The following is a 14,965-nucleotide window of genomic DNA, read 5'->3' on the forward strand; positions in this document are numbered from 1 at the left end:
AGAAATGGTCTCAGACAGCTCTCTGTGCAAGACCCATTACACAGTGAAGCAGCTTCATTTATTTGCTTTTGTTGTGCTATGAGTTTATACAAAGGCAGGAGATGAACCCAGCACAAAGCATAAACAACATTCTTTTGGCACAAAATGAAATATTGTCAAGAACAACAATGGATGGACAACATTAAGGCTTTAAATAAATATTCATTAATTTACAAGGATATTATTAGATTACTGTATTTATAAATACCCTTAAAAGATGGAAAATTCATAAATTAAGATCCTTCAATCAGTCTTAATTCTTGCATGAGATCAACAAATGAGTTTACAATATCCTTCAGTCACTTGACAGAGATTGTAGCTTCTGAGAGATCACCAGCTAAATTTATAGGTTTCTTCATACACCTAGCTGAGATTATCTTGCATTAATTCTGCAGCAAACAGTCTACTTCAGGCACTTTATACAGATTGTACCTCCCACAGAAGCCTTCTCAAAACTTCTAACTAGTATAAGCATGGTGAATAGAAGTCTGTGGTCCATAGGTGCTGACTCTGTGGGTGCTCTGGGGCTGGCGCACCCACAGGGAAAAATTGGTGGGTGCTCTGCAGCCACCGGCAGCTCCCCAGCCCCAGCTCACCTCCGCCTCCTCCCCTGAATGCACCTCTGCGTCCTGCTTCTCTCTCTCTCTCTCTCACACACACACACACACACACACACACACACACAAACACACCCAGTGCTTTTGCCGCGAAATTTCGCACGGCCAGTGCTGGGAGAGAGGTGGGGAGGAGAAGGAACGTGGCGCGCTCGGGGAAGAGGCAGGGCCGGGGCCAGGATTTGGTAGGGGTGTGCTGTGGTCTAGAAAATAGGACATTAGACTGGGAATGAGGAGAGTGGAGTTCAGTTCCTCACCCTGTTGCTGACCTACTGTATGTGGACTTAAGTCACTCCATGACTCTCTGCTTTGGTTTCCTCTTCCAATCTTGTCTGCCTGGTCAATTTAGATTATGAACTGTTTGTGTCGAAAAATTTTCCTTACTGTGTGTTTGCACATCCCCTAGCCCAATGATACCCCCATTCTCAATTAGTGCCCCTAGAGCTAATACAATAATAATAATGACAATACTTGAGTAATTTCAGTGAATGCTAGCTATTTTTCTCACTGACTTTACCAGATGTGCCAGCAAAGCTTGAAAATTTCTAGGATGATAGCTACTGGTTTCACAGAAATTGTAAGCTCTGGCAGTTTCACTTTTCATGCTTGTAATTTTTATGAACTGTAGCTATTAGTTTCATAGAATTCACAAGCTTTGCTAGGTGTGTTAGTAAAGTTGATAAATTCCATTAACCTTAGTTATTTTTGCTATTGGATTTACAAGCGTCACTGACTCTTCAGAGTTTTTTTGCATGGATTCAAAGATAGGAGTTACAAGAAGAACTGTCAGCATAGGTGAACATAAGAACACGATAGCATTGTCTGAAATGCTTCCAGTTCCATGGGCAGGGCCAGTTAGACAGGCAGAACTGCAGGGTCTCAATGCGTAAGATGATGGGGGGGGGTTAGATTTATTAGCAACTGAGGAAACTTTTGGGAAAGAGGGAGCCTATACAGGAAGGATGGGCTCCACCTAAATCAAAATGGAACCAGATTTCTGGTACTTTAAATTAGGTCGTAGAGCAGTTTTTATACTAAGGGCTGGGGGAAAGCCAAAGGTGTGGAGGAGCACATGGTTCGGAGAAAGACATCCCTTAGGGGAGGATCTGTTTAACAGGGATTCTCTGTGTCCTAGTAAGGAGGAGAGGATGGAAGACGATAAAATATGGGTAGGATCTGATGAGATACAGTCAAGTGAAAGTGTCCCATTCAATTACATCATGTAATGGCAGACAGCTAAAAAGTGGCAAGTTTTTAAAGTACTTGTATACAAATGCAAGAAGTCTAAATAATAAGATGGGTTAATTAGAGTGCCTCATTTTAAATGAGGATATTGGTATAATAGGCATCACAGAAACTTGGTGCAATGAGGATAATTAATGGGACACAGGAATACTAGGGTACAAAATATATTGGAAGGACAGAACAGGTTGTGCTGATGTGGGAGTGGCACTATATGTGAAAGAAAGCGTAGAATCAAATGAAGTAAAAATCTTAAATGAACCAAACTGTACCATAGAATCTCTATGGATAGTAATTCCATGCTCGAATAATACGAATATAGTAGTTGGGATATATTACCAATCATCTGACCAGGATGGTTATAATGATTGCAAAATGCTCAGGGAGATTAGCGAGGCTATACAAATAAAAAGCTCAGTAATAATGGGGGATTTCAACTATCTGTATATTGACTGGGTACATATCACCTCAGGATGGGATGCAGAGAGAAAGTTTCTTGACATCTTAAATGACTGCTTCTTGGAGCAGATAGTCCTGGAACCCACAAAAGGAGAGGCAATTCTTGATTTAGTCCTAAGTGGAGCACAGTATCTTGTCCAAGAGGTGAATATAGCTGGACTGCTTGGTAACAGTGACCATAATATAATTAAATTTAACATCCCTGTGGCAGGGAAAACACCACAGCAGCCCAACGTGGTCATATTTACTTTCAGAAAGGGAACTACACAAAAATAAGGAAGTTAGTTAAACAGAAATTAAAAGGACCACTCAAAGACTATACGGCCATTGCGGAGAAACTAAATTAATTCTTTGCATCGGTCTTCACGGCTGAGGATGTGAGAGAGGTTCACAAACCTGAGCCATTCTTTTTAGGTGAAATATCTGAGGAACTGTTCCAGATTGAGGTGGCATTAGAGAAGGTTTTGGAACAAACTGATAAATTAAACAGTAGTAAGTCACCAGGACTACCCAAGAGTTCTAAAGGAACTCAAATGTGAAATTGCAGAACTACTAACTGTGATTTGTAACCTATCATTTAAATCCGCTTCTGTACCAAATGACTGGAGGATAGCTAATGTGACCCCAATTTTTTAAAAGGGCTCCAGAGGTGGTCCCAACAATTATAGGCCGGTAAGCCTGACTTCGGTACTGGGCAAATTGGTTGAAACTATAGTAAAGAACAGAATTCTCAGACGCATAGATGAACATAATTTGTTGGGGAAGCATCCAACGTGGTTTTTGTAAATGGTGAAGCATGATTTCCCATCTGTTAGAATTCTTTGAGAGGGGTCAACAAACATGTGGACGAGGGGGATCCAGTGGATATAGTGTACTTAGATTTTCAGAAAGATTTTGACAAGGTCCCTCACCAAAGGCGTCTTAAGCAAAGAACTGTCATGGGATAAGAGGGAAGGTCCTCTCATGGATTGGTAACTGGATAAAAGATAGGAAACAAAGGATAGGCATAAATGGTCAGTTTTCAGAATGGAGAGAGGTAAATAGTGATGTCCCCCAGGGGTCTGTAATCAACATATTCATAAATGATCTGGAAAAGGGATAAACAGTGAGGTGGCAAAATTTGCAGATGACACAAAACTACTCAGATAGTTAAGTCCAAAGCAGACTATGAAGAGCTACAAAGGGATCTTATAAAACTGGGTGACTGAAATTCATCTGCCATTTTGTTGCTCAGTGTTGATAAATGGAAAGTAGTGCACATTGGAAAACATAATCCCAATATATACATATAAAATGATAGGATCTAAATTAGCTGTTACCACTCAAGAGAGAGATCTTGGCGTCATTATGGATAGTTCTCTGAAAACTTCCACTCAATGTGCAGCAGCAGTCAAAAAAGCTAACTGAATGTTGGGAATCATTAAGAAAGGGATAGATAAGAAGACAGAAAGTATCATATTGCCTCTATATAAATCCATGGTACACCCACATCTTGAATATTGCATGCAGATGCAGTTGTCTTCATCTCAAAAAAGATGCATTGGAATTGGAAAAGTGTCAGAAAAAGGCAACAAAAGTTATTAGGGGCATGGGATAGCTTCTGTGTGAGGAGAGATTAATAAGATTAAGACTTTTCACTTTGGAAAAGAAATGGCTAAGGGGGGATATGATAGAGGTCTATAAAAGCGTGACTGGTGTAGAGAAAGTAAATAAGGAAGTGTTATTTACTCCTTCTCATAACACACAAACTATGGGTTACCAAATGAAATTTAATAGGCAGCAGGTTTAAAACAAACAAAAGGAAGTATTTCTTCACAAAATGCACAGTCAACCTGTGGAACTCCTTGCCAGAGGATGTTGTGAAGGCCAAGACTATAACAGGGTTCAAAGAAAATCTAGATAAATTAAGGGAGGATAGGTCCATCCTGTTAGCCAGGATGGGCAGGGTTAGTGTTCCTTGCGTCTGTTTGCCAGAAGCTGGGAATGGGCGACAGGATGACTCACTTGATTCCCTGTTCCGTTCATTCCCTCTGGGGCACCTGGCATTGGCCACTGTTGGAAGACAGGATACTGGGCTAGATTATCTTTGGTCTGACCCAGTGTGGCTGTTCTTAAGCTCTTAATTTAAGAGGTCCACAGACACTCAGAGTATGCTTACACTGCATCTGGGAGTGAGGCCTCCCAGCCTGAGTAGACAGGCTTGAGCTCTCAGGGCTTGAGCTCATGGATTAAAAAGAGCTGAGTGGATGTTGCCATTCAAATGCAGGCGGGCTAGCCACCGAGGTCAAGCCTACTGGATAAGGTTGGCTTGATCTTGGGCAGCTATCGCGAGCCACTGGAGCCACAATGTCCATACAGTTTTTTTCGCGCACTAGCTTAAGCCCTGTGAGCATGAGTCTGTCTTCCCAAGCTGGGAGGGACAGTTCTGGAAAGCAGAATGGGAGGATATAAGTAAATGCTTCTATTTTACATATTTTAAACAAAATGAGCCAGAACACTAGTAGTTTTTGAGAGACAGGTGATATTTCTGGGTTTTCCTTTCCACTTTCACTTTGTTTTAATTTCAACTTGCTTAGATTTTTATATGCTGTTTCATCTGCTGAGATGAAACTGCAGTTTAGTTTAAGGCTCCATTTCTGCAAAGAGTGACTCTCATGGCTAACTTTATGCACTCTGAGTAGTTCCCTTGAATTCACTGGGCTACACATGGTGCAAAAAGTTAAACATATTCATAAGTCTTTTCAGGCTCGAGGTCTAATTCTGTAGTTAAAGTTGCTAAGTGGTTTTGATGCAACCTTCTAATGGACACTGGAGGGAGAGTAAAAGATGGCAAACTTTTGCCTGTGATTTCATTGGAACTGCTGAGTGAAATAAGGGTTTACAGGATCAAGACTGGTTTAATAATTGGTGGTTTTTATATATATAATCAGTATTTCTAGTTTAAACTTGGGATACAAATACTTTGCTACCATCTGGGCTTTTGTGAAAACTATTAAATGTTTTAAAATGCAATCGAAATACTAAGTATTGCTAAAAGATGAAAAAAAAATTCTGGAGTGGCTGGTTGCAATCCCATTATTACTGTTGTTATTTTTCACTTCAGACAGGGATTTTCAACCTCTTTGTTCTGTATGAAAAATGCAGCATATCTTTCCCAAAAATACAACATTTTATCCTCTGAGTATAGAATGAATTTTCTGAGAATGTACAAGTACTGTAGATCCATTCATTTGAATCAGATCCCCACCCTCGTATTATCTTAACAAAACAGTGTCCCTATATAGTTTAAATTCACTGAAATTTTGTGTATTGGCTATATTTGAAAAAAATAGGAATAAGTCATTTTTTGTTATTCTTCATAACTGAAAGTTTCGCCTTCAGCAAGAGCTGAAGAATAATCTCCGTCAGATTTCCCCAATCCACACATCTTTATCTGTGCCCTGTAGTGACGACATAAGGGAGGGAGGAAAAAACTCTAATGGTTCTGGAAAAATCAGTTTAGTGTGATCTGGGACTAGGAACACTAAAAAGTGCCTTAATCGTAATCATTATATTTCTATGTGGTTTGTCATAGGCAGACTTAAGGTTCTTTATGTTCCCTAACTGTGCATTTCCATACCTTTAACACGTTGATATTAAATTTAAAAGAAACCCAAATTCTGAATTTCATGGGTTTATAAAGCTTGTTTTTTGTGCTAATTGCGACATTCCTGTAATATATTTACCTTAAATCGTTGATATGTACTCTCAGCCGTAGCAATCTTGAAGAAGCTTTTGCCTGATAATATGATAAAGCTTTATATTTTAAAAATATTGCAAGAAGGGAGTGGTTATTTCTAACCAATTATACTTACTTGTATTTATTTCTTTTTCTTATTTATTAGAACCAACATACATCACAATAAGTCCACCCACATGTGAGATTTTGGTGAACTGCACATTGACTGAGAAAGACTGTATGTACAGTTTCAGACTGGACCAAAACGGTTGCCGCATTTGTCAGTGCAAAACTAGTGAGTACAGAAATCATTGTGGTTCATACTGTTTTTTATCAAGATGTGGTAAAATCCTTTGTTTATTTTAATGTTGCATAAAATCTTGGAAGTTTGAAATGGAAATCAGTACACAGGTACATTACAATAATTCACTGTTTTAGGATTGATTATTTCCTTTGATAATTATTTTGTTTGTAAAAATACAATTGAAGCATTTGTTTGGAGAAAAAACATTAAGTATTACATAGACTTAACTAACAGCTAAGGAAAAAAGGTAGGTAAAGTTTTGGGCTTCTCCTTGAAAATATCCCCTTGGGAATTCTCTTAGAACTTTGATATTTCATTTTTTCTCTACTTTAAAAAAAATGGGTTAGCTTTGATAGAAATAAAAGTGTTTGTTCAGGTGTGTAATCTTTATAATTTTTTGCTTTTTGAAAAAAATCGTTATAAATGCAGTGTTCATGTTTTCTTGGGTTTAGTATTTGGATGCCTGCCACTTCATATTTATATCACAGATTCTCATCTGGCATGTGACTTTTACAAGAAAGATATAACTTTGTGTCTTGGGAGCACTGTCCATATATCAGTCATGTTAGCATCCTCATAGGGAAACAGCAGACCTTGATTCTCGGTACACATTTCATTGAGAGTTTGTAGCATACAACTGAAAAATAAAATTTGAATCACTCCACAGGGGACGTATTATTTGAAACCTCTGCACGCACAAGGAGAGAGAGTTTGCAGTGTAGCTGTCAGTCTACCTTAGGAGTTCTGCCAAGGAGAGAAACTTTAAGCCAGTGATGGACAAACTTTTTGGCCAGAGGGGCACATCAGGGAATAGAAATTGTATGGTGGCCAATGAATGCTCACAAAATTGAGGTTGGGGTGTGAGAGGGGGTGAGGGCTCTGATGTGGGGCTGGGGATGAAGAGTTTGGGGTGTAAGAGGGTGCTCTAGGCTGGGACTGAGGGGATCAGAGCACGGGAGGGGGCTCAGGGCTGGGACAGGGATGCAGGAAGGGGTGCAGGTTCTGACTGGGGGTGCAGGCTCTGGGGTGGGGCTGGGGATGAGAGGTTTGGGGTGCAGGAGGGTGCTCTGTGCTGCGATTGAGGGGTTTGGAGAGCGGGAGCGGGAGCAGAGCTGGGGCAGGGGGTTGGGGCATGGGGAGAGGATCAGGGGTGCAGGCTCCGATCGGCGCTTACATCAAGCGGCTCCCAGAAGCAGTGGCATGTTCCTTCTCAAGCTCCTACACGGAGGCACGGCCAGGTGACTCTGCACGCTGCCCCATCCTCAGGCACCACCCCTGCAGCTCCCATTGGAGCGCCGGAGGAGGCCATTGGAGCGCCTAGGAGCCAGAGCAGGGCCATGCTGCAGCTTCCGGAAGCCACGTGGAGCGGTCCCCAACCCGGTACCCTGGCTGGAGCGCCAGAGCAGGGCCAAGCCACATGGTGTGGCTCCCGACCTGGTGCCCCAGCTGGAGCAGGGCAAGCCCCAGACCCTGCTCCTCAGCAGGAGCTTGCAGGCCGGCTTAAAACAGCTCGCGGGCTGGATCTGGCCTGCGGGCTGTAGTTTGCCCACCCCTGCTTTAAGCTCTATTGGTGGCATCACTGGAGTCCTGACAGTGGAGACCGTCAGAGATGTTCTGAATTAGTGCATCGCTCTGGTCCCCTGCCCCTGTTTCCATTCTAACTGACTCCACTCACCTTCTAGGCTGAGCTGGATGATTTCAGGTGCCCCAGCAGATCAAGGATTATGAGGGACTTGTGCTCTTGGACGTCCTGCAACTTCCAGGTGGAATTTTCTACCACAAGGATAGAGGTGTACTTGTAGACTGGGTTTTGCGAGCAGAAGCCAAAAGAACCAATGGACTGATCCAAGCCCAAGGAGGTTATTTAGAGGAGTTTGTTTATTTCTCTGATGGTGGTAGAGTGTAAGAGATTCTAACAAAGAATAATATGTAAAGTAAACAATAATAGTGGTAGCTCTGACTGTTTATTTTTTTTGAGAACCAGTTGTATTAACAATAAAGAAAAGCTCCCATTGACTTCAACAGCAGCAGGGATGGATTGCATATCTATTTCCTGCCTTTTGAAATCTGGACAGAAGTTTCCCTTTACTTCTTAAAGCAGAACAAATCACTTGCCTCTGCCAAATCTTGCATTGGCTGGTGCAGTGAGAAGAAGCAGAAACACTCCTGGAGTAGTCCATGCTCCCTAGGGAGACCTTTTGCTCAAAACAGGGGCAAATGTGCACCTTGCACAGTGCTTGCTGAGTGCAGCAGCTATGGGTTCAAGTCCGAAAGCTCTTTCTAAACAGCAGACCATGCCTCTTTGAGACTTTGGAGTACAAGTCAGCACATTTTTGACTTCTATCATCCCCATACTACGTGCATGGGAAAGAATAGGGGTCCCTAAGTCCACATCTACACTTACAAGCTTAAAGCAGCACAGCTATACCAATCAACTGTCCCGCTGTAAGATCACTCGTATAGAAAGCTCTCCTGTCGACATAATAAAACTATCTACTTGAGCAGTGGTAGGAATGTCGGTGGGAGAGCATCTCCTGCTGACATAGTGCTGTGCACATGAGCGCTTATGCTGGCAAAACTTCTGTCAGTGGTTTTTTCACACTCATGAGCAACCAAAGTTTTGCCAAAGTATGGGGTAGTGTAGACATGGCCTAAGTCCTCCCCACTACTTCTTGCACAGTAGTGCAGTAGAACATAGGATTTTACCTCTAATGAAGTATAAAGAAAATATTGCTAAAGGTCAACCAAATGCTCTAGCGTTTTTTACCTTTTGAAATCAAATCTGTATTCTGAATTAGAGAACTGTTGCCAGTTTTGAAGCCCAGTCATGCATGCAGAATATTCAAGTATGTCATGCAATCCTGTCAATGCTAGAATGCTTCTGGGAGATTGCATTGTGGCAGGCTGAGAATTGAGACCTGCCTTCCTTGCAAATGATATGAAGCTCAGTTCCCACTCATGAAAGCAGAGAAGAGCTGTGCTGCGGTATTTCTATTATACTATAGATTTTAATTGCTCTTAAAACCAAAGTGTGAAATCTAGTATTCTGTTGCTGTATAACTTACTGGCAGGGCTTTTTTGATCAGACAAAAATCAACTCATTTATGTAGATATATCTCTGGTACTGTTTTAGTGTATTTTCCCTGGGTAAAAGAAAAAAATGATTCCACCACAGAAGTTAAATAATAAGAAAATGTATACACTAGTATGTTTGTAGCTACACACACACACGAAAAAACGAGTGTGGAAAAAATGTGGCTGTTCAGCACTTTTGCAAATTAGGCCCCAGGTTGAGCACCCAGAGAATAAAGCAACGTATAATTAGTAGCCACTTGTGAAAAGTTTTGGTTAAAGTGACTTTTGCCCAGCATCACCTAGCAAGTTAATGGCAAAGGCAAGGATAGAACTGAGTTCTCCTGGGTAGCAGTCACCTGCCTTTAAATAGAAGATCATCCTCTCTTTTCCTGTAGTCCCCTACCACTTTATTGACATGGATTACAACTTCCAGACAAAATGAGGCAGGAATTCTATAAGCAGTCTCATTCCACACCCTGATTAATTTCTTGAACATCATCCATCTTGAATGAATGAGGTAGGGGTATCGTAGAAAAAATAGTATCTGATCATGTAATTAAAGACTATCATATGGATATGCACAATGGTGCTAAAATAGGTTGAACCTTAAACCTAGCATTTCGGTTTTTTGTAGGTGCTTGATTTTGCTATCTCAATAACATTATTTTAACATAGTGTTTTTAAGGGCAAAAATACATTGTTATGTGCAACAATAACAATTTATCCTTGGCGTGACTGGGCTTAGTGGTCACAGTGGGAGCTCGGAGTCAGGAGGCCAGCTGGGTCTGGATACCAGGAGACCAGAATCTGAGACAGGCCAGAGGGCAAACCAGGTGTCAGGAGACAGGCAGAGTCAGGAGGTCAGTCTAAGACAGGCCAGTGGGCAGGCTGGCAGTCAAGATACCAGGGGGTCAGTCAGGTAGCACAGGGGAGGCAGTCCTAAGCAGGGAAAGACCAAGTTGCAGGCATGACTTCCTGTTCCTCTGCTTGGTTTAAAGAGAAGCCTTGGAGTTTCGCCCACCAGATCCCTTGACTAGAGTCCTCTGCCAAATCTGAGCTTCAAGTTCTGGTGACTGTTTGCAGGTCACTGGGTGGCGGTTTGGAATGTACGGGCTCTTAAAAGTGCTGTGTCCTGGGATTCGAGACCCATGGCCCCTGAGAATCTCAAATCTCTGAACAGCAGGGTTTGAATCCTGAATCTTTAGCACTGCAATTGAGACAACTTCCCCTGGAACGAAAGGACTAATTTCTTGAGTTGGCAGCAGGAGAAGGCAGTGTTCATCTATGGACCCAGAATCGCTGGGTTACATATGCAGGACTGGCCCTAACTAACAGATGGCATAGCTAAGAACAAATATTTGCTAATGTTGTTAAGTGTCTGAGACTTGGATCTGCCATGTAAGATTTGGGTTCTGTTTCTGGCTTGTCTAACTTGTGAGACCTTGCTCAATGATAGAGGTTGCGAAAGGCACAGAATTATCATCATCAATTTACTGAAGTGAGTCTAGAAATCAGGGTTTCCTGGTTCTCAGCACGATGCATGTTCTCATAATCCTAAGGGTTTTTGGCTTGCTGAAAAGTAGACGAGTCCTGGCAGAGATAGGGTACCCTTATCCTTCAGTATAAATGTCATTGGTTAACAAAGGAATTGAACCTCTGACAATTAATTATGAAAGAGCATGAAAAAATGGGGAAATACCAGAATGCTGGAAAAAACATAATGAGATAAATTCTTAGAACTAGAAAAGAGTGATTCTGACAGTAAATGTATGGTAAATTTCTAAATTCAATCCCTAGTAAAATAAAATACAAATATTATCTTTAAATAAACACCTAGAGAATAATGAAAATATACACATTCAACAGGATGGGTTTGTATTATGGTGAACAAATCATACTGGAGAAACTTGATCTCTTTTCCTAGTATAATTACAAAAATACCCTAAGGGGGAGGAGGAAGAACAATAGGTGGTAACACTATACTGATTTTAGTAAAGAATATATGCCTCATGAAATCAAACTAGCAAAATTCATTCAAACTGGCTTGGATGTGTGAGGATTGTCACATGGAACAAAACCTGTAAGAAGGACTACAAAAGCCAGGTTACTTGCTAGTAAATATTTCTTCAAGATATTGCCGGTACATGTCCACATTCCTGGAGCCATATGTACTATGTAAATCCCAGAACTGTTTAAAGCAATTACTTATTAGGGCCATCTGCACTCAGTACACTCATGAAACATTTTATTTAAGCAGGGTTTTCAAGAGTCTCAACGCTCCAACCCTCCGTTTTCATCCATGTATTGGAAATCAGTAGAGAAGGAGGAAGAGTTAATGTGGATCGGTGGAGGCAATATATTCAGAAAATTCTGGTTACTGTTAAGTACCCTAGTTTTCTCCTTCATAAATTTGCCTGCCAGTTCCCCACCCCTGCAGATGAACCAGCAGTAGCAATCCACACTAAGAGGATGGCTGAGGAGTGCTTAATTAAAAAGGTACTGAAAACAGCTCTCCTGAAATATGATCTAGTCTCAACATCAAGAGAATAATAATGGGTAAAGATATGTAGGTAGCTGCTTGTAGCCACACTACAAATCTCAGAAATGGACACTATACAAAGACATGCTTTAAATGCTGCCATAGCTCTTGTTTAATTAACATTAGGACCATCTGGTATCTGAAACTTTGTCTGCAAATTAGAAGACAAAATACAAAACAAAAGCTTTTACACCTCTTGGATTTCTCTTCGAAAGACATAAGTAGCCTGGATGATTTATAAAAAGAATGGCTGTGTCTAGGTAGTGGATGAGAGCCTGCTTCACATCAAAATTATGGAATAAATGTCTGCCCATGAATAAAGGGATCAGGAAAAGAAACATGGAAAGAAATGCACGATCTATAAGAAGAAATTCTGTGACCACTTCAGAATTTTAGATTGGCCAGAGCACCAAAGTGTCTGTGTGAAAAACAGTAAATGGAAGATAAGCTTATATCTAAGTTTAAGAACACATACCAGAGGAGACAGCAATTAAGAAGTCAATTCACAAGGCTAAATAATAAAACTAGGATAGAGGTTCAAGTGGAAGGTCCTTTATGGATTAAATTCCTTTATGGAATTTCTGAATTAAGGTCCTTTAAGGTTCTTTGTGGACTAAATTGAATCTCCTTTAGGCCTGATTCTGAAAGTATTGAACACCCTCCCAAATCTTGTTGAATTCAGTGGAAGCTGGGCATGCTCAACACACCTTAGGGTCATGCATCGGCCATTTGTTTGAAGTTCTGTCTGACAAGCTATGATCCATTGAGGTGCCATGCCTGTGGGGGGAAAAAAGATTCCATGCTGATAACTATTGCAGCTAAAATAGCACTTGTCACTGTTACAGGGTTAGCTGCACTGCTGTCCCCTTTTAGGTCTCTCTGAGTGTCCCCCTGTAGGTGTTTATACCATATGCCTTTAGCTATCAGTGGGCGGAATTCCACTGTTCTCCCACTCTTAGACCGGGCTCTGGGCTACAGTACCATGTGTATCAACCATTCTTGCCCTGCATGTGCAACTGAGTTTGGGCACCTGCAGTTCTTCCCTTTAGGAGGCTGACCAGTAATACAGTGATCAGGCAGCCTTCTTAAAACAAAAATATTGTTTATTTTAGCAGTGGGAACAAAGCAGATTTGAAAAGAGTAAACACTCTACGTGTGTGTATCTTACCTAAATGTTTAGCATCCATTGATGGCAGACTAGGCTGTCCCAACTTTTCAGACACTCCTCAGCAGGGTCCTGGACCTTGGTCTAGTTCCCTTTAAATGACTACTGCCCTCTCTTGAGAGAGGGTCCCTTTTTAAATCCCTGCTACAGTTCTTTTGTTCTGTCCTCATGGGCCTTTTCCTGTCCTATTTAAAATCAGTTGTTCTTCATATGCTGGTCCCTGTGTGTATTCTACTCTGGGTACTCCTGTGCACTATGTGCCTAAGAAGATTTTTGCTAGTAGTGTCTGGTGGTCTGCACTCTTTCCCTTCTTGTGCTTTGATCTGTGAGTGTAAGGCGCAGTTCAGATTGACCGCCTCTCCGGTTCCTTCTTACTGCTCCGTGGTCAAAGATAGAACCTTCCAGTGTCCACAGAGTTGATTCTCCGACATTGAACATGCAAGTATTATAAATTCTAAATAACATATATAAAAAAAGTCTTAGTTTAGTTTAAGTAGTTAGATTTCAGGGAACACCCACACCACATGCACACAGTCTTCCCAGTATGGGACTCCAATTATGCCTGGGACTCTGGGCATCAAGAACTGCATCTCCTGCCCTGTTTCTTCCCAGTCAGCAACAACCATCAGAGGTGCCTCTGCCTCAGAGAAGCTTATATATCTGCTAAATGTAGCATCTGTCACTCCTACCTACCCTGAACCCATCAAGTGTAGGAGGTTCAGGGTTAGGAAATACCTCATGGAACAGGCTCTGAGGTCCCAGTTGGATCTGGGCTGGGCAGACCCCTCCCCCCCATACAGCTGGCTGAGATATTGAACGCATTACCCAGCACTGCCACTTTGGATGGAGGGACAGGCAAAGGTAGAGGCAAGTACTCCTCATCTCAGGCTCACCACCAGGGCAAGAAACCCTCTCTAGGGTTTACAGAAAAATACTGCTCTATTTCCACTTCTGAGAGGGGATCTGATTTGCCCATGTGCTATTGAGGTCAGGTGACTCTTCGCGCCTGGTTCAGGGAAGCTCAAAAACCCATCAAGGTTGTGGTTAAGAGACCCTCCTCTTCAGCACTTTCTGTACTGAGTAAAAAGAGGCATGAGCATAGATAGAGCCCTGCTAATCCGCTTTATATCCATGGACCATTTTTGCAGATTGCAGATCAGATGCAGATAAAAATTTTGTATGTAGAGCCCTGCAAGTCTGCAGATATCAGTGGGTCATTTTGCAGATCAGATGCAGATACAAATTTTGTTTCCATGCAGGGCTCTGAGCATAGACTGGTATGACCATTGGTAACGGCAAAGAACTGACCACCGTCCATACATCATCAGCACTGACACGCACTTGTGAGCTGACACCAAAAGTTCAAAGAGAGTAGACACTTTGTGGTGATGATTACACAGCTTTGGAGAAAATCAACATCTTTTCAGATCTGAATCTGAGCTGTCTGTCAGAACTGATTCTTACAAGGAAGATCAGTCCATGAGCTTTATGAAAGAAGCTGGTCTGCTATTCCCTCTTGTGGTTGGGATATTTCCTCAATGGTTTTGACAGCACTGTCTTTGGCGATGGAAGCCCACATTTTCTTCGGCAGTTCTGCTATGGGAAAAGGACAGTGTCACAGGGTGGGCTGTTGCTGCATCCACCTCCAACCATGTGCTGCCATGCCATACTTAGTTATGGGGGTTTATTCTTTTAAGGCACTGGTTAACAAACAGAAGGCAGTCTTAAGTCAAAACCTGGCCCCCAGGCTTTAGGGCCACCCCTTCCAAGGGTCTCCGGCTTCTGGCAACTTTCTTGCCTCCTCCAGCTC

At 41.9% G+C, this 14,965-nt stretch overlaps 1 protein-coding gene across 7 annotated transcripts in view; it reads left to right on the top strand.

The window, feature by feature from the left end:
* Positions 1-14,965, top strand: part of CRIM1 (cysteine rich transmembrane BMP regulator 1) — a 307,580-nt gene that overhangs the window by 208,365 nt on the left and 84,250 nt on the right. For all 7 annotated transcript variants that reach the window (XM_075126992.1, XM_075126987.1, XM_048843698.2 and 4 more), the window contains one exon: positions 6,239-6,367. In XM_075126992.1, coding sequence (XP_074983093.1) covers positions 6,239-6,367 — 129 coding nt within the window. The remainder of the gene's footprint in view (positions 1-6,238; positions 6,368-14,965) is intronic.

The sequence above is a fragment of the Caretta caretta genome, chromosome 3, assembly GCF_965140235.1.
Source record: "Caretta caretta isolate rCarCar2 chromosome 3, rCarCar1.hap1, whole genome shotgun sequence".
Classification (NCBI taxonomy): domain Eukaryota; kingdom Metazoa; phylum Chordata; order Testudines; family Cheloniidae; genus Caretta; species Caretta caretta.